Source organism: Euleptes europaea, chromosome 11 (genome assembly GCF_029931775.1).
Source record: "Euleptes europaea isolate rEulEur1 chromosome 11, rEulEur1.hap1, whole genome shotgun sequence".
NCBI classification, from domain to species: domain Eukaryota; kingdom Metazoa; phylum Chordata; class Lepidosauria; order Squamata; family Sphaerodactylidae; genus Euleptes; species Euleptes europaea.
The window spans coordinates 60,341,312-60,366,941 of NC_079322.1; the positions used below are offsets into that span (position 1 = coordinate 60,341,312).

General features: G+C 40.9%; 1 protein-coding gene across 1 annotated transcript in view; it reads right to left on the reverse strand.

The window, feature by feature from the left end:
- ODAD2 (outer dynein arm docking complex subunit 2) overlaps positions 1 to 24,860 on the reverse strand; it is an 83,224-nt gene extending 58,364 nt beyond the window's left edge. The window contains exons 1-9 of the mRNA XM_056857605.1: positions 24,637 to 24,860; positions 23,077 to 23,234; positions 21,929 to 22,124; positions 20,560 to 20,666; positions 19,999 to 20,135; positions 19,016 to 19,132; positions 12,190 to 12,404; positions 9,290 to 9,391; positions 7,198 to 7,342 (exon numbers count right to left, since the gene is read on the reverse strand). Of these exons, the coding sequence (XP_056713583.1) occupies positions 7,198 to 7,342; positions 9,290 to 9,391; positions 12,190 to 12,404; positions 19,016 to 19,132; positions 19,999 to 20,135; positions 20,560 to 20,666; positions 21,929 to 22,124; positions 23,077 to 23,234; positions 24,637 to 24,860 (1,401 nt within the window). The remainder of the gene's footprint in view (positions 1 to 7,197; positions 7,343 to 9,289; positions 9,392 to 12,189; positions 12,405 to 19,015; positions 19,133 to 19,998; positions 20,136 to 20,559; positions 20,667 to 21,928; positions 22,125 to 23,076; positions 23,235 to 24,636) is intronic.
- Positions 24,861 to 25,630: the final 770 nt, after the last annotated feature.

Consider the following 25,630-nt stretch of genomic DNA (forward strand, 5'->3'; position numbering starts at 1 on the left):
TCGACAAGTTTTTCTCTTGCCAAGCGGACACCCGTTTTGCCTCTGAGGCAGCCCAGAAACCTCCTCGTAGCAGCAGCTCATTCTTGGCACTTGAACCAAAACTGGGGTACATTCAGCAAATAAAACTGAGCAAAAACACATGATGCATATCCCATCTAATCAAGGGATTATTGCCAGTCAAAACTGGATCTCCTAATCAAACAGCAGCCAAGCTTGACAAACACCCCCCCCCCAAAAAAAAAAAACCTGTGGGCCCTATGCATAATGCTCATGTATTTATTTTAATGCCAGACCCTTTCCCCAAAATGTCACCAATACAGCCTTCATAGGTAAGTTGTGGAAACTCCTTTCTATGGAGTATTTCTTTCCAACCTGAGTTCACTTTTGTGTTCCCAATACTTTGGGATGAGAAAAAAGAAAACATACCGACATATCTGGGCTTCAGAAATCTCACAGAATTCAAACTAACATCCAAGGGCACGAAGGGGACAAGATTACAATTGTTGGCTGTGACTGTCTTCCTTACCTGGCTGATGTACGCTTAGTGGACATCTTGAAATCAACCTTTTTGGTTCATCTTTGCATTTGGTTAAGCTTTGTCCCCACCTCAAAGTAGCCCCTGAATGTGGACCTATCCCAAATTGATAACTTTGTCGCCTGAGTCTTCATTGATGTATGATTTATCCTCATCACTCTGATTTCTCCTAGTGTGGTTCTCAGGTCAATCTGTCCTACTGGGTTTTGTGTACTGTTCCCCTAAATGTGCTGTCTTGTGTGCTGTTCACCTAATGCGTGCTGTCTGCATTCAAATTTCCAGAGCCAGTAGAATTTTTATACTCTCTGTAGATTCTTTTGGGGCAGAATTCTTCCAGTTGGGCCAGTCCTATCGCTTCTCAAGGGGCTGCATGTCCGTCAACAACAGCAAGATAGACCACAATGTCATTGCTGGGGTTCACGTCTGCACAAAGAGTTTTGTTCTCCTCACCCTCCCAGTGTTCTGGCTCAAATGCTGCTCTTCCCTTTTAAAGAGATGGCCCAAAGCAGTATAGTTCTCACTACAGTCCAATCTGCTTTAGTCCATCCATCCTGCCCATTTCACTCAGGAGGGGCAGTAGATCAGCGGCAGAGCATCTGCTTGGCAAGCAGAAGATCCCAGGTTTGATCTCTGGCACCTCCCGTTTAAAGGATCAATTAGTATGTGATGAGAAGGACCCCTGCTTGAGACTTTGGAGAGCTGCCACCAGTCCAAGTAGACAATACTGATCTTCATTAACCAATGGTCTGACTCCGTATAAGGCAGCATCATTTATGACTTTAGTCAGGGACTAGGGATATTTCAGGCTGCCATACCAAATGTACACGGCCCACTGAACAAGCCACCTATTCCTCTCCTTGAAGCATAGGCCCAAACCAGACAGAAGGGGTGATATTTGGTACTGTTTGCCTGGTGTGCAAAAAATTAATTACGGTGTATACGATAAGAGACCACAACAGTTCAAAATTGGAGTGATTGCTTGTTTCCAAAGTCTGTTAAAAATAGGGTTGCCGACCTCCAAGTACTAGCTGGAGATCTCCTGCTATTACAACTGATCTCCAGCTGATAGAGATCAGTTCACCTGGAGAAAATGGCCGCCTTGGCAATTAGACTCTATGGCATTGAAGTCCCTCCCCTCCCCAAACCCCACCCTCCTCAGGCTCTGCCCAAAAAACCTCCTGCCAGTGGCGAAGAGGGACTGGGCAACCCTAGTTAAAAATGCTGCAATTCAGAATAACAGAACTGAGAAAACACTTACCGGTAGTATTTTACAGGTCTGGCAATTTTGGAATTTTACATTCGTTAATCTCCCAACTTCAAGTATGGAATTCTACTGTCAGATTATTAATTCCATTCTCTTGGTATATGTTACTTCAGATTTTTTTAAAGATGGCCTATTTCCATGTGGTTAAATCTTTAATACCTGAATTACTTTAATTACTCTGAATTACTATTGTAATCAATTGTCCTTTATGAACCAACATTATAAATAGCCATCTTTGTAACGTAGCATTTTTTCACTATCGGCCTTTTTGTTTTGGAGAGTTCTCTTTCCCTTTTCAGTACCATTTGCATGAATAATTATATTACCATCTATATTTAATAGATCATGCAGAAAATCTTTCTAGGATAACTAGTCCATAACTCATTTTCCAGCTGTTATCTGTGTAGATAATTTGATCCAGCAACATCATACATGGCAAAAAATATATATATTTCCAACAGAAAACAATGAAACAAATTAAAAAGCCTTTTATAACTTCTGACATTTATAAGAAGGTCTAGAGAAAACCAGACTCTGGTTGTTTTTTAAGCAATTCAGCTTTCCACTCCATGTTTGTAATCACCTATATTGAGTAGATAACAAATGGCAAATGAACATTTAGTTTGGAAAGCCACTGTGATGGATACATAGCCTAATTAAACACACAACAAGAATCTGAAGACAATGCAAATCACTATTACTCATTTTCTGAGGATGCCGGGAGGACGGCTGCTTTTCTAGTTTCTTTAGCAGCTATTTGCTCCCCTTTGTCCACAAAAATATCCCTTTTCAAGATCCATCGAAAACTGAAATGGGACTATCATTGATCTTTATTTAACCTCATATATGGGTGTATATTGCTTTCCACGGTCTTTCATAATAAAGATATTAAGTAGATGCCTTATATTACTTATGAAATTGATCGTGTGCCTGTTGTGACAGACCACCTACAGAAGAGTGTGAACATATGACAAAGGGTGTGCATGTGTGGCAACTTAGCAAATCGGGCATTACAGGTGGGGGAACCAGACAATAGGGGCTTTTCCGGATGGGTTTTTTTCATCAGCTCTGGCCCTGTACTGCTTCAGCGTACTCCCTGATTTCCACACACATTTTTGTGCCTTTAATTTTCACTTTGATTTTTTCATTTCCCCACCAGTTTTTTTTTCCTGAATCTTTTCAGTCCACTTTTACCCCAATGTTTTTCTGGAAGCCATTTTTGAGTCGGCTTTTTCTAGTGCATGATGGTTCTAATGGTGTTCTTTGTCCCACCCACCTCCAGCCCACTTTTCAATGATTGGACTGTCATCATTGTTAAACCACTCCTCTCCCCTCAGTCAAGTGATTTCAATTTTTCAAAAGTCCCTAAAATAGTGATATAACGCTGTAGTGTTGAAATGATAGTTTAAGCAGGTTCTCTAAATTCCAAGCTTTCTTTCTTTTTTTAAAGCGTCTAGCCTCTTCCTTAGCAGAGATATAAGGAAAAAGACATATCTCCATGAGGGAAAGGACTAGAGACTTACTTAAAAAAAAAATAAAAAAAAACGAAGGTCAGGAATTCAGAGAACCAGCTTCAACTATCATTGTAACCCTACAGCATTATAACGCTATTTAGGGCTGTTTTGCAAAAAAGGGGGGGGAGTGCTCTGACACCACCGATATTGATAACGATGACAAAAGCACCCTCCCTTGGAAATCCTCATTATTTAAGCCATGTGTGGAAGAAAATAAACTGACCCCACAAGCGTAAAAATGCACAGCAAAGGTGGGGAAACCCTGCCGAAATTCCAATCCTTGTGTTTCGACTCTCAAGAAAATCAGGAGTAGAAAAGAGCAAGAAGTGAGCTGTGGCTCACGAAAGCTCATACCCTGCCAGAAAATATTTTTGTTAGTCTTTAAGGTGCTACTGGACTCTTGCTCTTTTCTACTACTGCAGACAGACTAACACGGCTACCCACTGTGAATTAAGAAAATCAGGAGTAACTCCGGCATGTGGAAAAGGTCTGGGAGAGGGGATTGTAACTAAGGCTAATTTTCTAAACTAATTTTGTCCTTACTGTGTACAAGGGGACACAATGAATTTCTTCAGGCTCAACCCTAGCCCAATGCCTACACTTATTAAGAAGGTGAGTTGGAGATTCTGGTTCTTAGTGAAGACCCCAGAAAGGGATTGATATCTTGTGACATCTCCACTTCATTAATCCTGAGGTTCGTAACTGTTTTACAGTTGCACAAAAACAGCTTTCCAACTGGCCTTCATTAGAAGTGGTCACACATGTAAGGTTGTTTGTGTGAATCAGGCCTTTGAAGAATATTGTAACAGACACTGAGCAACACTGTAATTTGGGAAGCATGTAAACAGCACAACAGCAGCATTATGCGTGCTCTTTTTTCAGTTTAAACACACTGTAGAAATTTTCAATCATAATCTGTTTTATCTTTCTTTATACGTCTTTCACATCCAAGCAGAAACTTTCTGGATTTAATTAGATGTTTTATCTGTACAGACCAAGTCTACTGTTCTTCCCAGTATTCCAGACAGCAATAGAAGATAAAGGGCCACACTATTTAATTTTAATAGAAATTCCACTATGGCATTTTCATATGTTAAGTCACAGATAATGCAGTAAAATGAAAATAAATTGGGGATACTCCATTTTAAAACAAAGCACAATAAATTCTTTTGTTTTTCCACCATCACTACAAAATTGATACCGTGTGCAACTTATTTATTTTTTATGGGCGAGAGAAATTTTTTTTGCTCTTGTTTAGATTCTTCCTTACACAAATCTTACATGACTTATGCTGCATTTCCAGATTTTCTTTTGTTTCCAGAAGTACAAATAAATGCAGTTCCACATTGTACAATACTTTATGCTGTCAGAATCTGAATCTCAAGTTTATGGAATAACTACATATAAGAAATCAGAAATGTGACTATACATTTCCTTCTGCCAATATATACCGGTAGTTGCTTACTAAAAGCTGGAAGTGCAATTAAAATCTCCACAGTTCTTCTTTTGAAACATTTTAACTATTGCTACAAACAACCTAGAAGGCCCAATGATGCAGAGTGGTGAGCTGCATTACTGCAGTCCGAGCTCTGCTCATGACCTGAGTTCCATCTCAACGGAAGTCGGTTTCAGGTAGCCGGCTCAAGGTTGACTCAGCCGTCCATCCTTCCAAGGTTGGTAAAATGAGTACCCAGCTTGCTGGGGGTAAAGGGAAGATGACAGGGGAAAGCACTGGCAAACCACCCCGTAAACAAAGTCTGCCTAGGAAAGGTCGGGATGTGACATCACCCCATGGGTGAGGAATGACCCGGTGCTTGCACAGGGGACCTTTACCTTTTACAAACAACCTATCAAGGCCCATACATAGACACCCCAATCCAGCAAAGGAAATGTGCATCCGGAAAACATGCACGCAAACCGTGGTGTTCATTTGGTCCTATTGAACCGCTGGATGTGCCTTCTGATATGGACGGAAATGTGCAAAGGTTACTATTTGTGGCATAGCACCAGAGTTGGATCAGGCCACAGATATTAACTTCCAACTCACCTCCCTTGTCAGAGCTTCCTTTCACTCTTGAAATGGCTAAAAAATGCTGCATGCCACTATTCTATTCTTTTAAGAAAATCTTTAAACAATCACCCATTACTTTCTTTTGTCTCAGGCCATCAAATAATTCTAAAAGCAATTAATCTTGCTATAAAGCATATTTAAAATGTTACTCACATTAGTGTATTGTTTGTATTTTGGAATGCCCAAAGTGCAATTAAATTCTGAAATGAGATACAATTGTCATTGTATTGCCAAAAGTATTCTTAAGCCTCTTGCCTCAATTTGCCGCAGAGCAGATTTTGAAAATAAGTACAACTATCTACCTGCATTTATATCACACCATATAGTTATAAAAAAAACCTATAGATCCAATTATGCATAAAAGAGCAACACTGGATAAATAATGCAAGATTGCCATATATATGACAGGTAAACTGAAATCTAGTCAAACTAGATTCTTCCTTTGCAGGTAGGGCAGAGGGTTTTTATTTTTAATTAAACAAAATCAATCCAATTTTTTAAAAGCACAAAAAAATTCGATTTTTTTTGAGAACTAAACTGTGATTGCACCTGCCAAACTCAAAAGAGAGAAGAAGAGTTGGTTTTTATATGCTGACTTTCTCCACAACGTAAGGAAGAATCAAACTGGCTTACAATCACCTTCTCTTCCCCCTCCACAACAGGCACCCTGTGAGGTAGGTGAGGCAGAGAGAGCTGTGACTAGCCCAAGGTCACCCAGCTGGCCTTATGTGTAGGAGTAGGGAAACCAACCCGGTTCATCAGATTAGCCTCTGCCGCTCATGTGGAGGAGTGGGGATTCAAACCCGGTTCTCCAGATTAGAGTCCACCACTCCAAGCCACCGCTCTTAACCACTACCTGTTCAGTTGCACACAAAAAACCTTGCTTGGCTGCAGCAAGAGCTTCTTTTGAACCAACATACAGCAAGATAAGCAGCACCACATTTGTCCGTCTGCTATGGAGCAAACAATGATGCAACTTGTCAGCTACATTTCAGCCCAATGAAGGGTTTTATGTTCGTTATCATTCAAAGGATTAATCTGTTCATCACCTTAATATTGGTGACAGGTGGCTCAACTGGCAAGTGGCAGCAGCTTTACTGGTTAAAGTCAAAGGTAAATTGTCACTGCTTCCTAAACACTCTGTTAACATATCCAATGGTTCAAGCCTACCTAGCTAGCAGGGTATAGCATCAGAAATCCAAGCTAGCTTCAAACAGGTTATCGTCTTATTTCAGAACTGAATATAGTCCTGTTTTCTAGTTCTACACCTTAAAATACAAGTGCAATGCATTTCCCTCTTTATACCCCGCTTTTCTCCCTAATGGGGACCCAAAGCAGCTTGCATTGTTCTCCTCTCCTCCATTTGATCCCGACAACAACCCTGTGAGGTAGGCTAGGCTGAGAGAGTGACGGGCCAAAGGTCACCCAGCAAGCTTCCATGGTAGAGTCTGGATTTGACCATGGGTCTTCCAGAGTCCAGTATGACATTCTAACCACTAGATTAGAACATTCAAAACTGGGAGCACGATCCACAAAAGTGTTATGTTGCACTGAATAATCACTTGCTCCTCTCATGCACAAGCGAAGGGTAGTCGAGCATAACTGCTGGTATGATGATGGCCCTTGGTTTGAAATACCGCAACTCAAAACTAAAATGGAAATCTATAGTTTCTTTGAAAATAAACAAGTTAAAGTTTCAGCATAAAATATGAATAAATTCAGGGAAATAACAAGTGAGCAGGAAGTCATACCATATTATAAGAACAAAAAATATTATTCGCAATTTTTCTAAAAAAAAACGAACTTCTTTTACCTTTATATATTTCACTAATTTTTGAATTTGCCAGTATTCGGATGGCAAATCTGTGTTTATCTCTGAGTGACGTTCAGGTTCCTCTTCGTCCTCCTCACTCTCTGAAGAACTGTCACTAATATCTTCAACTTTTACTGAAAGTCTACTAAACAAACAAACAAAAAAACACAGCAACTCACTTTTAGAAATTAGCATAAACCGAAAGAACAACCTACCTGGGAGAGCTGCTGTGCGATTTCATTTTACAGGAGACATCATTGAAACGGACATGGCAGCCTGCTCCTAATGATTATTAACATGATTTCAAGCAGCAGGCACACACAGGGCTGCACTACAGCTGTTGGTATGCTTCATTCTAAGCATTGGGAGAGGGGTCAGAATGTCAGATTAGAACACGGGAGACTGGAATTCAAACCCCAACTCAGCCATGCAGCTCACAGAGCGATCTTGGGCCGGTCTGTCACCTTGTCCTGCCTTGCCGGGTTATTCCGGGGTGGGGGGAGGGGATGGAAGAGTTCCACCCCGAACTCCATGGAGGAAAGGGCAGGTAAAGATACTACATACGGGAAAATAATGATAATAATACTTTGCAGGTCTGTAGTGCGTCAGAATGTTCAAAGGCCTCTGCATAACTTATTGCCTTATTATCACTGTGGCTTCCACATCCCAGATGTCCAGCTGAGGTTCAGAAAAAGTGGCTTTCTAGCACTGCTCACACTCTTAGGATCAAACCGGATGAGATACTGTAAAAATGTGGAGTGTCTCCCAATGGTTTTAGTTTTTACTTTAGCCCAGCTGTGAGGGAGCTCCAAATCTGACCACAATAACAGTTCCTGCATTGGGGGGTGGGGTAGCGGGAGCTGTGATTACCCTTTTCCCCCATGGATCATTTTCATGATCTAATTTGCCTACGCCAAGGCTGTGTCTCTGCTAGCAGGAGATATGATCAATAGTGCAGTATGTTTTCACCCACAATTAGGAAAGCCATTTGTGAAAGGGCAATGAAGATTAGGAAATGGCTTGGTAAGAAAGAGTTTGTCACCCCCTTTTTCCACCACCACTCTCTGTTCAGATTCAAAACTCCCCTCCTCCATGGCTCCATTGAGGTACAACCCATTCCATTTAAAGACACTAATAGCCACTATGCTATGCATCGGGTTTTATAAAACAGACAGAGAAAATCTTGCACAAATGTTTTCATCAACCCGACAGCCTTTGTGTGTTTTTTATATATATATTGAAGTTTGCTAGTTTTTATAACTCACTGAATGACACAAAATTTATACAAATTCACTGATGTGTGCTGTCTAAAAAAAATAAATCATTTGTTTGGACCAATGCAATTTCATGCCAATGAAGTCTGTGAAATCAGAGAAAATGTGAACCTGACTATGAAAACACCTGGAAAGGATGGAGGCATTTGTTTGTTTTTCTGATTTTGATATTTATCCACTTCAGTCTTGCAAGTTTGAAGGGGGGGAGAGAGAGAGAGGGAAGAATTTAAGTAAGAAAGAAAGAAAGAAAGAAAGAAAGAAAGAAAGAAAGAAAGAAAGAAAGAAAGAAAGAAAGAAAGAAAGAAAGAAAGAAAGAAAGAAAGAAAGGAAGAAAGGAAGAAAGAAAGGAAGAAAGAAAGACAGACAGACAGACAGACAGACAGACTTTGGAAGCAATATTGAAATTCCAAGGACAAAGCCTTTTTAAAATGAGATCTGTCCCTATACCCTGGTTAAGAAATGCAAGCTAAGGAAATGTCTGTCAAGAGCCAAGTTACTGGTACAATAAAGCCGAGCAATCATCTTCTCTTTACCATGATTGGAAAAATGGTAGCAGATGCAAGTATGAGACGATCCTGCCAGAACCAACAGGTTTATATTTTCAGCTTGGGAGTTCCCTCTTCGATCATGCACAGGAGCAGGAATAACTGGGGAATGTTCTGTTTTAAAAACAACTGCACAAGGTCCTCAGTTGGTAATAGAAGAGCCCTTGCACTATTGATGTCATCTAGAAAGCATCCACAGTTAGCTTACTGCTTGTGTTGAATGCTGATGTGCTTGTAATTCACAAGGAAGACAAATAGTAGACAGCCACATACCCTTTCGAAGAAGGAGACGATGGTGTGCTGAGTTTCTTCTTTCCTTCTGAAGAGACAGGTTTGCTTTCCTTTTCTTCCTTCTCTTTCTTTGCTGCTTTCCCTCTACAAACATTTTTGTTTGTTAACAGGCCATAGTGCTATTGTGAATACATTGTAAATTTGTGCATGCATTTATCTGGAAAATCAATTTAGTCAAGGAGGTATATTTCAACTGATTAATGCCAGAATATATGAAGGTTGAAATAGAATCTCTTTTTATGAACGTTTAAAAGTTGCCATTACAAATTAACAGCAGAGGCCATTGAATCTAGAATTTTAAAACACTGGCCATAATCCAATAGACAGTTAAGTGTGCTAAGTCTAATGATTTCAGAGGACTTAAGCACACTTAATTCTCCATTGGATTGTGGCCATGGTTTTCTAATACTAAAAACAGTTCAGGTTTTTGCTTTACTCCAGCAGTATTCATAGCGTGAAAGTTGCTGGCATAACAAATAAATCACCTCAACAGAAATTTGATTCAATGCTACAAACCAACTCAAATTAAATGTACGAACAAAGGGTGTAAGAGCTGAAATGAAGGCAGTAATATTTAAACATGCATTTCATTTGCTATGTTTACAATGAGTGACGCTGCCACCACTGATAGCATCTTCCAGCCAGGTCTATGGTGCCCTGTTCTACCTGTGGCAGATAATTGGCTGGGCCAAGAGCTGCTCCAACCATTGGTGCTCACTGCTTGACCACCGGGCCATTTGGCAAGGGGGGGGTCACCACAGCAGACTGTGAACTGTGCACCGGGATAATTAAGTTTAGTCACCTGATCTGAAAAAGTGGTCAACAAGTGTGAAAATCATGTAATTACGTATAGTATGCTCCTTTCAGCACTCTAAGAACAAATTCACACATTACAGAAAGACCTTGTGACCGCCACCAGGACTTCCCATCAGTCATGTGCCTAGAGTTCCCCACTTGGAATTCAGTTCCCTGGCAGGTGCAGGCTGCTGTTCAGATCAGGCCCCCACACAACCAGGAATTAAGCTATCAAGAGGGAACATTCAGAACGCATCAGACAGAAACACATCTGGCAGCTACAAGAACTTTATAACATATGCATCGGCCCGAACTGGAGCAGATCTCCCTGTGTCATGTTGTGGTGGCAGAACGGGGGATGCAGATACAAGATAACTATATCAAACCTGTTGTTTTTTGTTGTGGTGGTTTTCGTTTTGGTTGTTCTAAGAACAGTACAAACAGCTTGCTGTGTTAAAGTTGTCAAGGAAGGAGCAAACAGGGCATGCTCCCGTAGCCATTTCCACAGGCAAAAATGGCACAGGAGGGAAGCCTGAAGCCCCTCCCCTCCCCACTGCAGCACTCCTAAGTCGAACAGAGCAACAGAACACTTTTTGAAAGTGAATTCTCCTGATCACGTGTGTGACTGCAAGTCAGCTCGGGCACCTGACTTGTGCATTTTGTACTGTATATTTTGAGTACAAATGTCTTGCGAGCTTTGAGTCTCAGTTGTAAAAACACATGCTGGCATACAGTAGGGAATTCAATCTGCAACAGAATTCTTTATATCAGCCTAGCTCAAATACATGAGATCTGAACCCATGAACCAGGTGGTGAACATTTAAGCCGCCTGCTGTAAATATGAGATCCAAACTGCAAATTCTCCTCATTGCCCTGACATTGCTTGAGGGATTTGCTTTAAAAGCTGTATAAGACACCCATGCAAAGCAGATGACATGACATGTGTCAGAGAAAATGCCTAGACAGCCAAGGGCTAAGAAAGTAGCTATCAACTTCTACACGTTCCCTTCAGAAACAATTCATCTTTAACCTTGGGCACTTCCAGACAAAGAAAAAGCAATTCTTGTGGTGATGACTGAGATAGATTTCTTGCTACATAGGCACAACATTCTCTGTGCAGATCCTGCTTGGGTATGGATTGATTTAGTAGCAACTGCCACAGGAAGTGGTATCTTGAATACGTACACTGGGTCTCCTGTTAGACACTATGGCTGGAAGTATCAGTAGTCTGGTTGTCACATGCTATGTTTTGATCTCTTTCCAGGCTTCAAGCCGAGGACTTGCTTGCTGGATCCTGTCTTTTGTTTCTCAGCGCTTCCCAGTTTTGATGTCCTGTAGCCTATCTGGCCTTAAAAAGGGGATTCTTTTGGCAGACCCGTCGGTCAAGATGGCTAAATGGAAACTACATTTTCGTAATAAATGCCAGTTGCTGCTAGGTGACAGTGACAAAGGGCTACTGCCTTCTCACTCTGCTTATGGGCTTCCTGGTGGTAACTTGGTAATCACTATGGGAGACTAGAGTGAAGGACTAGATGGAGTTTTGATGTGATTGAGCAGATCACTTCTTAAGTTCTTATCACTGACACTCGCCACACTCGCCACCCCCAACTCCAACCAATCTGAAGGCTTTCTAGACCACACTTATTAGCATTTTTAAATCCTACTGCTACTTGCTTTAAAGACATTACCCATGATAGAACAGGTGATAATTTACATTAAAAGAATTATTGCTGTTTTGCTTCTCACTCCGAATGGGTGATATGAATCATGCTAAGGAAGGCACTGACAAACCAACCCGCAAACAAAGTCTGCCTAGGAAACGTCGGGATGTGACGTCACCCCATGGGTCAGGAATGACCCGGTGCTTGCACAGGGGATCTTTACCTTTTACTTAAGAACATCATGGAATTAGAAGAAAGGACTATGGAAAACTATTACTGAAAAATACAGTTCCCTTAAGCAAAGTTTTTCAAATACAGGGGATTAATTTTTTTGTGAATGTCAGGTTTTTTAAATCACAAATACTGTGATTTAGATCATTAATACGAATTGACACTGTGTGCCATAAAACAGAGAGAATTACATACACTTGGGAGCCGGACATGGTCTTCCACTTTAAAGATGACTCTAATTTCTTGCTGTCAGTAAGTTTGCCTTTTACAAGAGGACTCTTAGGCTTCTCAAATGCATTCTTTTCTGAATAGTCATAAAACTTTTGGGCTTGGCCATATTCATCTGCCTCAACCACTTCCATATGTTGATAATGTTTTTCATACTTCGGTTCATCAAAAAAAGTATATTCCTAATAAGAGACAAAAATGTTTGGAAAAATCTTATTTCCACATGAATAAAACATGTTGAGAAATTAGTAAATTTGGGGAAATATAGCTAAATTATTTTATTTTTTTGTATTGCATAAAAAAAATGTCCCACAGTTCTCTTACAAAAAAAGCAACCCCCATATTACTCAAAATGAAGCTGTGATTGATTTGAAAATTATAAGCAATTAAAAACAACAACCATTTGTCACAAATCTGTCCACTATGTGACCCTAACAGTGTAGAGGAAAAAAACTCCTCAGCCTTAGGCACCCTGATACAAATTTTCCTCCTGGTGAACAAGCCCTATTGAGTGAATACCAAGCACTGGGTTGGATCTAACCAAGTTTTTTGCTCACAAAAAAGGAAAGAGGGACCCCCCTTTGACCACCAAAAACAAATATGCTGAGAATCATGTAATGCATATTCCTCCTGCCCAATCATGATGCTGCCAACAATTTGGCCACTATTAAATTCACTAAATTTCTGAGATGGTACTATGTATTCAATTATGGGTACTGTTGCCTGGCATATTTTTCCAACTTGAACCATTCTTTAGGAAGGCATTTACAAGCCTAAATTCCAAACAATGTCATTGGCTTATACTGATGGAAGATATACTAATAATCCAATAGATAATAACTGTCACTGTGTGCAGATTCTTGGATGCGGTAGAGGATAGTATTCAATTTTATTCTACCCCATTTATAATGGCTGCATAATTGGCACTTTACAGGGACTGGACTTGTTACACATTTGTGATCATACATGGTCTGAAATGCTAAGATGGGATGGATTACTTTCCTTTTATGGACTCCCTTAATAGCAGGTGAGCTTTTAATGTTAGCCATTATATTTTTTTGCTATGTGATTGCCTTATTTCTGATTATTCGTTCAGATAGATTGTTTATTTCAACCAAGAACATTACCATACACTTTCTATTACGTGCTATATTTTCAGACCCAGATATATTTATTAAATATAGAATGGTATTATTTGATGAGAAGGTAGGATAGACACAGTAAATATCTTCAGACCTATTATAAACTGTATAACTGATCAATTAATTTTGGAAGATGAATGAAACTTTCTGCTTCAATGGAAATACCTCTTCATTCTGTATTTTACATACTTCTAATCCAAAATATCTTAGGCCGTTAACACATGGCTAGGTTCCCATTTGTTTGTCCCTGAAACACACCGGGAAAGAACCGCGGCTGGCGTGAGACTTCGCTGGACTTGATAAATTTGGGGAAGTTCCGGCAGAAGGCAAGTTGATCCCACAGGCTGGTGACAACTGTGTGTGTTGCATGGGGAGATTCGCCATATTCGCAGGAGAACCGGGGGCCAATACTGTCATGCGTTTTCGGCCTTAGTTAGTTATTAGGATCTTCCACTTTTAAACCAAGTTATAGCCCCAAACAGCTGTTGTGAAGATCAGGTTAGCGGATGGGTGGAAGTAGCTGGGGAGATTGAATATTCCCAGGCATATTCAACGCTGTCATCTCTGAATGCTCTTTTAGTATTTTTATTTATGAATGCTTTAGATATCTTTTTATGAAAATAGAGAAAAGGAATTACATGCCTGCTAAGGGACAGCTTTTTTCAACATGGAATAAAACTGTACTATGTCACAGGGAGCAAATGTCTGTTGGCTCTCTGGCTTCTTTCAGAAATTTGGCAGGGTTTGCAGAGACCTTAGGTTTTCCTTTAACCTGGCTGCCGAGTTTTAAAATCTTGTCCAGCTATATACAGGGAGTACAAGGAGAAAGCCAGTGTGGTGCAGTGGTTAAGAGCAGTGGACTCTAATGTGGAGAACCAGGTTCAATTCCCCACTCCTTCACAGGAAGCCTAATGGGTGACCTTGGGTTAGTCACAGTTCTCTTAGAACCCTCTCAGCCCTCGCGGAGGCAGGCAATGGCAAACCACCTCTTGCCTTGAATGTCTCTTGCCTTCAAAACCCTATGGGGTCGCCATAAATCAGCTGTGACTTGAAGGCACTCTTCCACCGCCACAAAGAGCAGGGCACAGAATTTGGGTCTCAAAGCTCCACAGCCATGTATATTATATATTCACCAGCACACAAACTGTGCAACATCTCTGTTTTGCACACGCAGTGTAACCCAAGGAAGGATAAGCGGGACGTGCCAACCAGCATTTCTGTGGGCAGATCACCCTTACTGGATCAAGACGATAAGAGTCTGATGAATGTAACTAAGCAAGCAGCTGCAGTCTCTAAAGTCAGGTTCAATAAGTCATGAAACAAGAGTCTTTCCCACCACTTGGAATAATAATAGATATTAGCCAGGGCATGGAAATGTTCAGACTGAGAGAATTTGTAATCTACAGCACAGAAGAGGAGACTTTTAAAGACACCAGAAGATCTCTCTTCTTCCTGTTCTCTTAAAGAGCCTGAACATGTGCAAACTGTTTGGAAATGGTTTCCTTACCATATGTTATAAAGCAGAGCTATTCCAGACCTCACATACTGAAGTGTTTCTCTATATTCTGGTCTTACCATATATAACACTCCAACAACTTAATGTGTTAAGGCTTTTAACAACTTCCCCCCTTTGCAAGATTATCTTCAAGATTTTTTTTTAAAAAGATTCTTATGTATATTAAATATGCATTTAAAGCAGACCCAACAGAAACATTGGCTATTCTGTCTTCCCGCCAGTGACCCAAATGCTGTGGAAGCATAATGTATGACTTTCTTGAAAGTATAAAGACCATATCTACATAGGCATATCTACAGCACAAACATTGATATCAATTTAGCAGGCAACGCATCCTGGGAACTGCGGTTTAACATGTGTGATAATTCCCAGCATCTCCCACAGTCTTCTGCCAGAGGATGAAGATTTTGTTCTGTTTTGTTTGGCATACCTCCAATAATGGTTATTGGCCATCCTCCCTGAATCTAGTTTTGCATGTTTATATGCTTTTATTGATTTTTATATTGGTTTTATTTAAATGTTGTTTTAATGTTGAATTTTTTTAATGTTTGTCACCGTGAGGGCCCTATTTGGGTGGAAAGGCAACAGAGAAATGTTTTAGCTAAATAAATAAATATAATAAATTGCAGCTTCCCAGGGGACAGGGAATTATTCTTAAACCAGTACAAGTCTGTAGAGTAGACATGCCCTCTGTGCTCAAAAACCAGGGTTCTGTTCAGAAAAATTGCAAGAGGGAATTATAGTATGGGATTTAAAATGTGTAGTTATACGTAATTAAAACAAAACTTGATTGCAATTCACTTCCTGAACATCTGAAATGTGCTGGGAGTTTAGATTTTCATACTATATAACAAAGCATTGTCTGACAAAACGTAGGGTTGTTTGAAAACCAAGGGAAACCAAAATGAACTGTGTGAAAAACAAGTAGGAGCTTGCATTTCCAGTGTTTCAGAAATAACCCAAGATGGCGCTTGGATCCTTTACTATGAGATGCTACATTGTGTCTATCTACTGACCCATGTCATTTAATTCTACCCTACCTCCAACGAGCATAAGGCAGCAAGAGGATCTGCAAAAAAGTAGATTTCAGATATTAAATTTCCAATTATGACTAACAGTGCATTCCTGAGCTCTGAGGATGAAAGAGCTCAAGAGGCGCGCAAGTGGCCACACTGACACCTGTGCCACTTGCGCCAGCAAGACTGGCATGGACGCCAGCATTGGGGTGTGCTTGCCTGTGTTCCTGGACTGCCACGGCAGCACAGCCCCTGGGACGCCGCCTCTGCCTTCCAATGACGTCCCGCCGGTGCAAGTGCTTGTGCTGTCCTCCCAGGGGGTGTTCCCGGGGGCAGAGCTGCCAGTAGGCAGCTTTCTAACCCCTTCCAGCCTGGGAACACCCCCCCTCCACCTCAGTGGTGCTGCGCCAGGTTTTTGCTGGCACAGCATCGCTTTAGTCTATGGGGCTTTCCCCCATTTTTATTTTTTACCTTTAAATTGCCCTTTTTCCTGTTCATGGCAGCCTCCAAACCTCTTTGGAGGAGCTGCCCCAGCCACACTGTTCCCAGGCGCCGCAAAGAAACAGCAAGCTTTCAGTCTCCACCTACGATGCAGGGTACGCTGTATTTTATTTTTTGTTTAGGGGAGAGGAAACATTGAAAGCAGGCAGCACGGAGCTGCCTGCATGCCGTCTCGAAGGGTCTGCTTTTTGGGTCAATCCGGATATGGGATGTCCGGATAAGGGATACTCTACCTGCATATTCTTTCCAATAACACTAATATAGATATCAAGAAAGTAGTCATCCAACCCCTTCCTGACAACAACTGGCATCCAAAGAACCCCTTCCATAACCCCCAAGAGGCTTCTGTGTGGGCCTGGAAAGGCTGATGAGCTTCCCTTCTAGCTGTAGCTTTCATACCAGATAGAATGCTGTTCTGCAAGATGAAGGGCCATGGTAAGAAAAAGAGACTGCAAGCCCCTGTACATGGACAGAATATTTAGAATAATAATACATTTTCCTCCAGATTTGCAAATAATGAAAATCTGAAGACTATCATCTGCTACAAGAACAATATGGTAACTTTAATTATAGCTTCTGTCTGTGTGAATTCTATTCTGAGGGGTACAATATATTTCTTATCCCAAAAAGCCAATAACACTTAAATTTAAGAGCTCCAGTAGCATGGAGGTAAGACATGCTCTGTGAGCTGGAAGCACCCGCTTATGTCTGACATTTAAATCAAAGAGAATTCTTGTAAAATGAAGAATATTCCTTTTATTCAAGTCATAAGGGTGAAGTTAAAGACAGGAATGGTTTTGATTATATAAAGTATTGTCAAAGAAAGTTGACCTTTTTCATTAAAATATGATATTTTCCTGCTCTAAAAGTTATACTGCTGCTCAAAGGAAAACCATCTGTAGAAGGCTGAAGGTTGAAAAGAAGTTATTTGCCAACTGCTGCAATTCTAAGCTCGCCTGCTTGGAAATAAGTTCTATCAAAATCAGTACAGTTTCCAAATAAACACGTTTAGGACCAGAGTGAAAGTCAGAAGGCAATCAGGTAGAGCTCCAGATATACCTCTTCAGCCATCGATACAAACGTTTTATCCAAACTACCCACAGCAATTAAAGAAACAACACTTATTAACCATTAATAATTACATTCAAAATACACATGTGAAATGCTGGTCTTCTGGTAGCACAGGAAATATTTGAAGTTATCAAACATTTTCCATTGTACAAAATTATTGCAGATGTTTTCACAAAAAGGCTTCGCACTTGTGCAGCTGGAAACCAAGTGACAGCAATTAGGCACTTGCACAAGCAGTAACTGCTTAAAACTACCTGTTCAATATGCACTTTTGATTATTGAACACTGTGCTTCGTTTCACATACGTGGTATTGCAAATGATGACATGTATAAAACAACAATAACAGCGTAGCCGTGGAGGCACTGTGGCATCTCCAAAGAGGGGAAAACCCCACTGAAAACAGTGATGATGCACCAACAAAAAGCTGGCGCAGCATCGCTGTTATTTAAGGGGGCATTCCCGGGCTGAAAAGGGTTAGGAAGCTGCCTACCTGCAGCTTTGCTCCCGTAACGCCTGGGAACGCCTCCTGGGACGCTGGAGAAGGACTTTTCGCCGGCAGGATGCCAGCGAGAGGCCAAGCTAGCGTCCAAGGGCCGCACTGTTGCGGCTGTCCGGGGGGGGCGGTGCAAGTGGCATTACGTCAGCGTCCATGCCAGTTTGCACAGCAGAAGTGGTATGAATGCCGGCATAAGGGTCACAGCACCCCTAAGCCCATTTGGTCCCCAAGCTCAGGAATGGGCTGTAAATGATACCTTAATTTTTAATAGCCATAGAAAGGGGAAAAAGATAAGTGCTTGTATCTGTCATTTTCTTTCCCCTCTCATGCCTAACAAAAGCTCTTTGGGGACAATTTCGATTGAGGAAGCAGCATGAGGGGGAATTAGTCTTCTCGTGGCCCGCCACCACTTTTAAAATATTAAACAAAATGTCAGAAGGTGTGATCACAGTGGAAGTCCCCAAAACCCTTACAATCCCAGGGCCACAGATGGCAAAAGGGAACAGTTCAGACTGCTTTGCTTCCAATTGCATTTTAGAAGTCGCTGTGCTCTCTCTGCCTTTTCTAGCTAATAAAGCTGACCTTGTTACTTAGAAGTCTCTCACTCTCTTCCACTTTCTGAATATTGCTCCAACCACACCCTTGTGTAGGAACCCTAAATCAGGGTTGGACATGCACACGCCTATATGTGTTTCCCAGGTAACAGTAAGTTTTGTCCTAATGCAACATTATTTCAGTATGGAAACCAACCTTGTTAGACGGGGTGACATATATGTAATGTTTAAGGTGCAAATGGATATTGCATATACAGAATGAGCTGTAACGGACATAGCAAAAACTAACTCTTTAAGTATATTATATTAAGATAGGTTACCCACGGAACAATCCAGTACTAGACATCGGGCTGAATCTTGTGGATCTGTCCCACTAACAGAGTTTCTTCCAATATAAGGAGCTTCCCCCAATGCAAGTCACAGGGCAAGCTCCTTCCGCTGGACAAAAGCACCTCTGCTAGTGGAATGCATTAGTGGGATCAAACCCAACACATACCTGTTTAGCCATGTTTTCCACAAATGCTGCTGATCTTTCTCTTAAAAAGGTGACAAGGTCTTTACATATGTCACTCTTTCTCTCGTAGTTGATTTCATCTTTTTCTTTTCCTCTTCCCTGCAGAAACAGCAAATGTTATTTTATTCCACAGCCTTGCATATTCTTGAAACATACGCAACATTTCACTCACTTTTCAGGAAAGCGGGCCTTGAAACAATTTAGTGTGGTTCACGCTGTTTTCCATGTTCAAAAGTGGGCACGCCTGCCCCTTCAATATGAGGCTCACAACAACATGAAAGTTATCCACCCCCCTCCTCAGTTTTGGCAATCACACATTTCCTTTACTTCTCTCAGCAGTGTTTTTTTTTTTTTACAACAGCATTACTTAAGAAATCTTCTATCATTCTGCCAATGAATAACGCTGATACACTATAATCATTACAACAATCAAGGAAAGAGATTTATTTTCTAATTCATACGCTGGACTACAAACAGCATAGCTTAACAGCATAGCATGAAGAACAACTAATATAAGTATATGAAATAAGTTAAATGAGCGTAAAAACCCGCGTGCTATAATTGTTCATTGTCTAGTGCCCGACTAAAGGAAAGGTGGAAATGATTAACGTTGGACAGCACGGTCCCTTGCACATGGGAGAAAGTTTGTATGATGACACAATTTCTGTATTGTTTGAGTAATCACTACGGCTAAAGCAGAAAGTGACTGAACAGAGTCCTTAGTGACCTGAAGAAAATGTTCTGTGATTTGCTTCTTCAGCCATATTGGAGACCAAATGATACCACAGGAATGCCATTACAGTACATTTACTCTTTTGCTCAAAGATTCAATCAGAAGTATGGATCTAAACTGATGCTCACCAACTGGATTAGAAACTGGATGACTTTCATCCGTTTAACATTTAGCCAAAAAATATAAGCACTAATATTGCTATGATTTGCCTTTGGGTATCTTTATTACTTACTCCGTTTAAAAATACTCCGGCTGTGCTGCAAGTGACATACATAGCGTCTGTGTCACGTGGTTTAATCATCAAGTAGCAAATTTCCCCATGAACTTGTCTCCACGGTGGAGCACGGCATCCATTTGAGAATTCATATTCTGTAATTAAACAGTAGCAGGGTTTTGGTCCATGTTTTAAAACTGCATGGCTAGTAAAGAAGCATAAAATAAATTGTGATTTTAATATTACACAAAAGAACTGCATAATCTAGAGATCCTTATTCAGTTACTGGGCGGTGGGAGGGGGTATACGCAGCAAAGCAAAGGCTTTGTGAACAAAGGCCATGCATAGTCCCCAAGTCACAAGCTATCTGATGAATCAGGTTTAAGAATAGCATATGAAAACTTATGGCAATAAATGTACTTGTCTTTGAGGTGTCGCAGAATCCACACTGCATTATGGGAGTTTCTAGCAAGATGAATCCTCCCAGGGCATTGTCACTTAACCATGGTTACATCTACATCTGTCTTGAATGTGCAATGACAATTACATGACCAGAAGACATAAATTAGGAGCTTAGACCTGATGTATATTCCAGTGATTCAAGGACGGCATCATCCCTCGCCCCAGAGAAACGCTTCAGCAGATCCACTTCATTTTTCACAGCAGCAGGAGTTAATCTCACTTCTCTGTAATTAGGATAAAGTAGTTACATTCTAATATCTGAGCGGATAGTTACATAATTCATTGAGGGGGGAAAACAGAAGAGAATGTTCAGCTTTTTCTTAAACAAACCAAGTTTAGGTCCAGCATACAGAAAAGAATGGAAATACATTACTTTTTTACTGAGACTTGCATGTACTTGAAAAAAAAGTTGAATGATAACACCTCATCGGCTGCACTCCAGAGATCCTTTAACCTCCTCAGACTGGCAATAAATAGGACTGTAAGCATTAACAGGTTTAATGGAAAGGTTACATTACTGAAACTTCAACAGTGCAATCCCAAACTGGGTTATACCCTTCTAAGCCCATTGCCTTCTGTGGACCTAGAAGGGTATAGCTCTTCTTAGGACTGCACTTTTAAGTTAATTAACTGACAGGAAACATTTTTATGCGGCGGTGATGAAACTGAAGGAGCCATTCTGGCTACACCGTGTTACTGCAACAGGTAATGAAAAAGAAAATCTTAATGATGCCGGTCTTTTTTGCATTGTTCTTATAACTCTGTAATCCTCCCTGAATCTGAACAAGAAAGGTAGATGATAAACACAGTAAAAAAAAAAAAAGACCTTTTCTTCAAATAACAAATGGTAGCCTTTGTTTATTAAGCTGTAAATTACCTTACACTTCCCCCAATATCCTCAAAAAGGGTATTTATTGATATACTGGTGATATGTGAATTTCTTTACATTTAGAAGCTAAATGACCAATGAATAAAATATTTTTAATGGATGGACAATAGTCAGGCGTAGTCAACCTTGCTAAATGTTTCTCCCCATTCCTGCATCCAGTGGAAACTTTTCATGTATACATAATAATATTTTATTGTTTATTTCATTTATACCCCACCTTTCTCCTTAATGGGGACCCAAAGCAGCTTAAGTCGTTCTCCTCTCCACCATTTTCATCTTTGCAACAGCCCTGTGAGGTAGGCTAGGGTAAGACAGAGAGACCAGGCCAAGGTCATGCAGCAAGCTTCCATAGCAGAATGAGGATCTGAACCTGTGTCTCCCAGATCATAGTCTGGGCTAAGTGCATGTCTGTATTGCAAAGGTATAGGAAATTGCCAATTACTTGCCCCAGTTTTGAGAAACCATTTAATAACTTTCATTTTTGCAAAACTGTCAAAATCATTCTAATATCATGTTGGGGTTCTAAACAAAGAACTGCTTTAGATTAAGAGTAAAACTTCGCTAAAAAGCAAAGTGTTCCACTTGAAATATACTCACTGTGAAATCTTTTTTAAAGAGCTGTTGAGCAGCTGCATATCCAGTTGCTGGAGAAGAAGGGAAATTTTCATTTTCATTTCAGCACCAGCAGCGTCGTCTTTTTTCACATTGTCTAACATACGAAGCATGGACGTATCCTCTCCTTCAATTGTCCCATATCCAGGGCCAAGAATTTTCACAATGGGATCTCTATTGACTGCAAGTTATACGTATTGGTGTAAGAAATTCAAAAAAACATCAAGTTCGGACATGTCATGATTGTTAAGATTCAGATTGTAAAGAAGTAACTATTTATGAAATGGGATGGATGAAAGACATTTCAATTAAGAATTTGCTGATTTAAGCATACTGTTGCTTACATAAGAACATAAGAAAGGCCAGGCTGGATCAGACAAAGGTCCATCAAGTCCAGTAGTCTGTTCACACAGTGGCCAACCAGGTGCCCCTAGGAAGCCCACAAACAAGACAACTGCAGCAGCACCATCTTGCCTGTGTTTCACAGCACCTAATATATTCGGCATGCTCCTCTGATCCTGGAGAGAACAGGTGTGCATCATGACTAGTATCTATTTTGACTAGTAGCCATGAATACCCCTCTCCTCCATGAACATGTCCTCTCTCCTCTTAAAGCCTTCCAAGTTGGCAGCCATCGCCACATCCTGGGGCAGGGAGTTCCACAATTTAACTATGTGTTGTGCAAAGAAATCCTTTTATCTGTTTTGAATCTCTCACCCTACAGCTTCAGCAGATGACCCCGCTTTCTAGTATTATGAGAGAGGGAGAAAAGCTTCTCCCTGTCCACTCTCTCTACACCATGCATAATTTTATTCAGAACCAAGGGGAACTGTCAGAACCAAGAGGAACTGTCCTTCCTGCGGGATGCTCCTAGTCAAGTCCTTACAGGACCAAGAACAGGATAGAGCAGCACCAAACCCTGATTCTGAACCAAATGATATGACAGGAAAACAAAATAAGGTGGGTGGAGGGATAATCCCTGCGTAGAGCAGAAAAACTGGAGTTTATAAGCAGACAGTCCTGAATACCAAAGGCTAATTCCCGGTTCATGCAGCAGTCCCATTTACTGCATGTACACCTTTGTCTGCTGTGGTAAAGGTTCAACTAAAAACAGCAACAGAATAAAATATTACCTTGAAGGCATGCTTGTGCTTCTTTCAGCCTTTTTTCCGCAGCCACATACAGCAAACGAGACAGCTGTGCAAAGCTGCGAACTTTAATAGCTGATCCTGTGAGCAGCAGCAACGGCTGTCCATCTTTGTCCGCTTCTTGGGACCGAACTTTTTTTTCACTAGAAGAACAAACACAAACAGACACGAAAACTTCTGAATGGACTACAGCTATGAAAACATTACTGAACGTCATGATTAAAGTACATGAGGAATTTGGCAATATACTGACTGCTCAAGATACTGAGACACGCAGTTGCAATTTTAGTTACAGAAAAAAAGGGCACACAGAGTTTCAAATTTATGCCCAGAACTGACCACTTCATACAAGACTTGGGGACCGAACGGACTTAAAATCTGATACCCAGTTCCTTTTCCCTCCACTCTTCCTTGAGACATTCATCGATTAAAAAATAAATTTATTGGCACTGTCTGGCTTTATTTTGCCTTTGTAAATTTCTGACATGCTACAAAGTACCTAAACAATTACAACAGATAACATAATTAATACTTGAAAAACACCCCTAATTACAATGGGTCGTGAGAGGCAGTTACAAGGGCAGTTGGAGACCCAATGTGTCTCTAGTACATTTTTGTCCCATCCTTCTTCGAAAGAGCTCATTGCGTCATACACAGTTCTCTCTTCCCTATGCTATTCCAACAAAAAAAAACCCGCAAAGTAGGTGAGGCTGAGAGATAGTGACTGGCCCAGGGTCACCTGGTAAGCTTTCCTGGCCGAGTGGAGATTTTAACACAAGTCCATCATTCTAACCACTATGCAACACTGCCTTTAACTGAGCTCCTCAAGGGCATTTTTCTACTTAAGGACCTGGATGCCTAATATTATCAGGAGCGTATCTCATGCCTTCCATGACATAAAATGTCCTCCTGACACAACACTCTACTTTTTCTCATAACACTGAATGGCAGCTATTCAGATGTACGGGAAAAGGTAATCTGATGCACTTGGGGATGCAACTCAGCTTCTACCCTAGCTCTCACAATGTCAGTTTTTCCACAACCCACATTTTCTTCTTGCTAACAGACGTCCATTTATTTTCCTTCACAAATCGTAATCGAAGCTAGTTAAAAACATACAAAATTAGGCACCCTGCCCTTATGTTTAATGTGAAGGTCACGCCAGGATGGTATCCAAGAGACATGGATATAGGTTTGGGCTACCCATACCCAAAGGATGCTTGGGACCATGGCTCAGTGGTAGAGCATCTGCTTAGCATGTAAAAGGTCCCAGGTTCAATCCCTGGCATCTCCAGTTAAAGGGACTAGGCAGGTAGGTGATGAGAAAGACCTGTGCCTGAGACCCTAGAGAGCCGCTGCCAGTCTGAGTAGACAATACTGACTTTGATGGACCAAGGGTCAAATTCAGTATAAGGTAGCTTCATGTGTTCAATGTGTTGAGAATAATGTATCATCCTGCTCAACAAACCTGGTTAGTTTTGGTTTATCCTATATCACTGCCATATTAAGGCCCTATACTTACATTTTTATCCCAGCCTTTCTTACCTGACCTCATAGCCTGATTCAAATGCGGAAGGCTCTATCTGTGTCTGCCATTCAAGTGGCTCCTTGAAGACAAAGGCGGCTTCTTGAGGGTGCTTGCTGCTAAAGCTTTCAGTAAACTTAATGATTTCGTTAAGGAGAGATTCATTCAGTGGCGTGATTTCTAGTGTGCCGGTCCCAGAACCAGCAGTAGTCCACTGAGCTGCTCTTGTCAGTGCCACTCCCATGGCAAAGGCTCTCCTCACACACCTTAGCAAATGGACAGGCAAAAGAGCACAAGTTATTAAACAGGTTTTAGAAAGAGCTTGACTGAGTGACTCTGATAGCATTTAACCATGGTATATACTACTTCCACAAGGCATATAGCTCTCATTGTCACTGCAAAAGCATAAGCATTCACAGTGACTATGGAATGTCCACACAACAATTTTCCCAGCACTCTCCTTGGTTCAGTCCCCTGTGGCTACTAAAGGGCTTTTAACAAAAATCAGCAATTGCTAGATCACTGTTGAATTATAACACTCGAGGCCCATGATCCAGTAGCTCCTCTGAATTTCCAGTTCTCGTTTTTTTAGTGTAAGTATCTAGTCTGTTTTAATGTGGAGATATAAGAGGAAATGTGCTCCCTTACATTACCACAAAGAAAAGGGCTAGATAATTATTTTTTTATGAAAGCTGGGAATTCAGGGGAAATAGTAGCCTGGTCTGACCTGGACCTCGTCAGAACTCAGAAGCTAAGCAGGATTGACCCTGGCAAGTATTTGGATGGGAGACCTCCAAGGAATACCAAGGCTGTGACACAGAGGCAGACAATGGCAAACCACCTCTGAACGTCTCTTGCCTTGAAAACCCCACCAGGGGTCGCCATAAGTTAGATGTAACTTGACTGCCAAAAAAAAGTAGATCGTAGCATTAGATCGTTATGGCATTATAACCTATCATCTACTGTTGTTGTTTTGTTTTTTCAAAAAAAGCTTGAAAGGAGTGGCACAAGAGA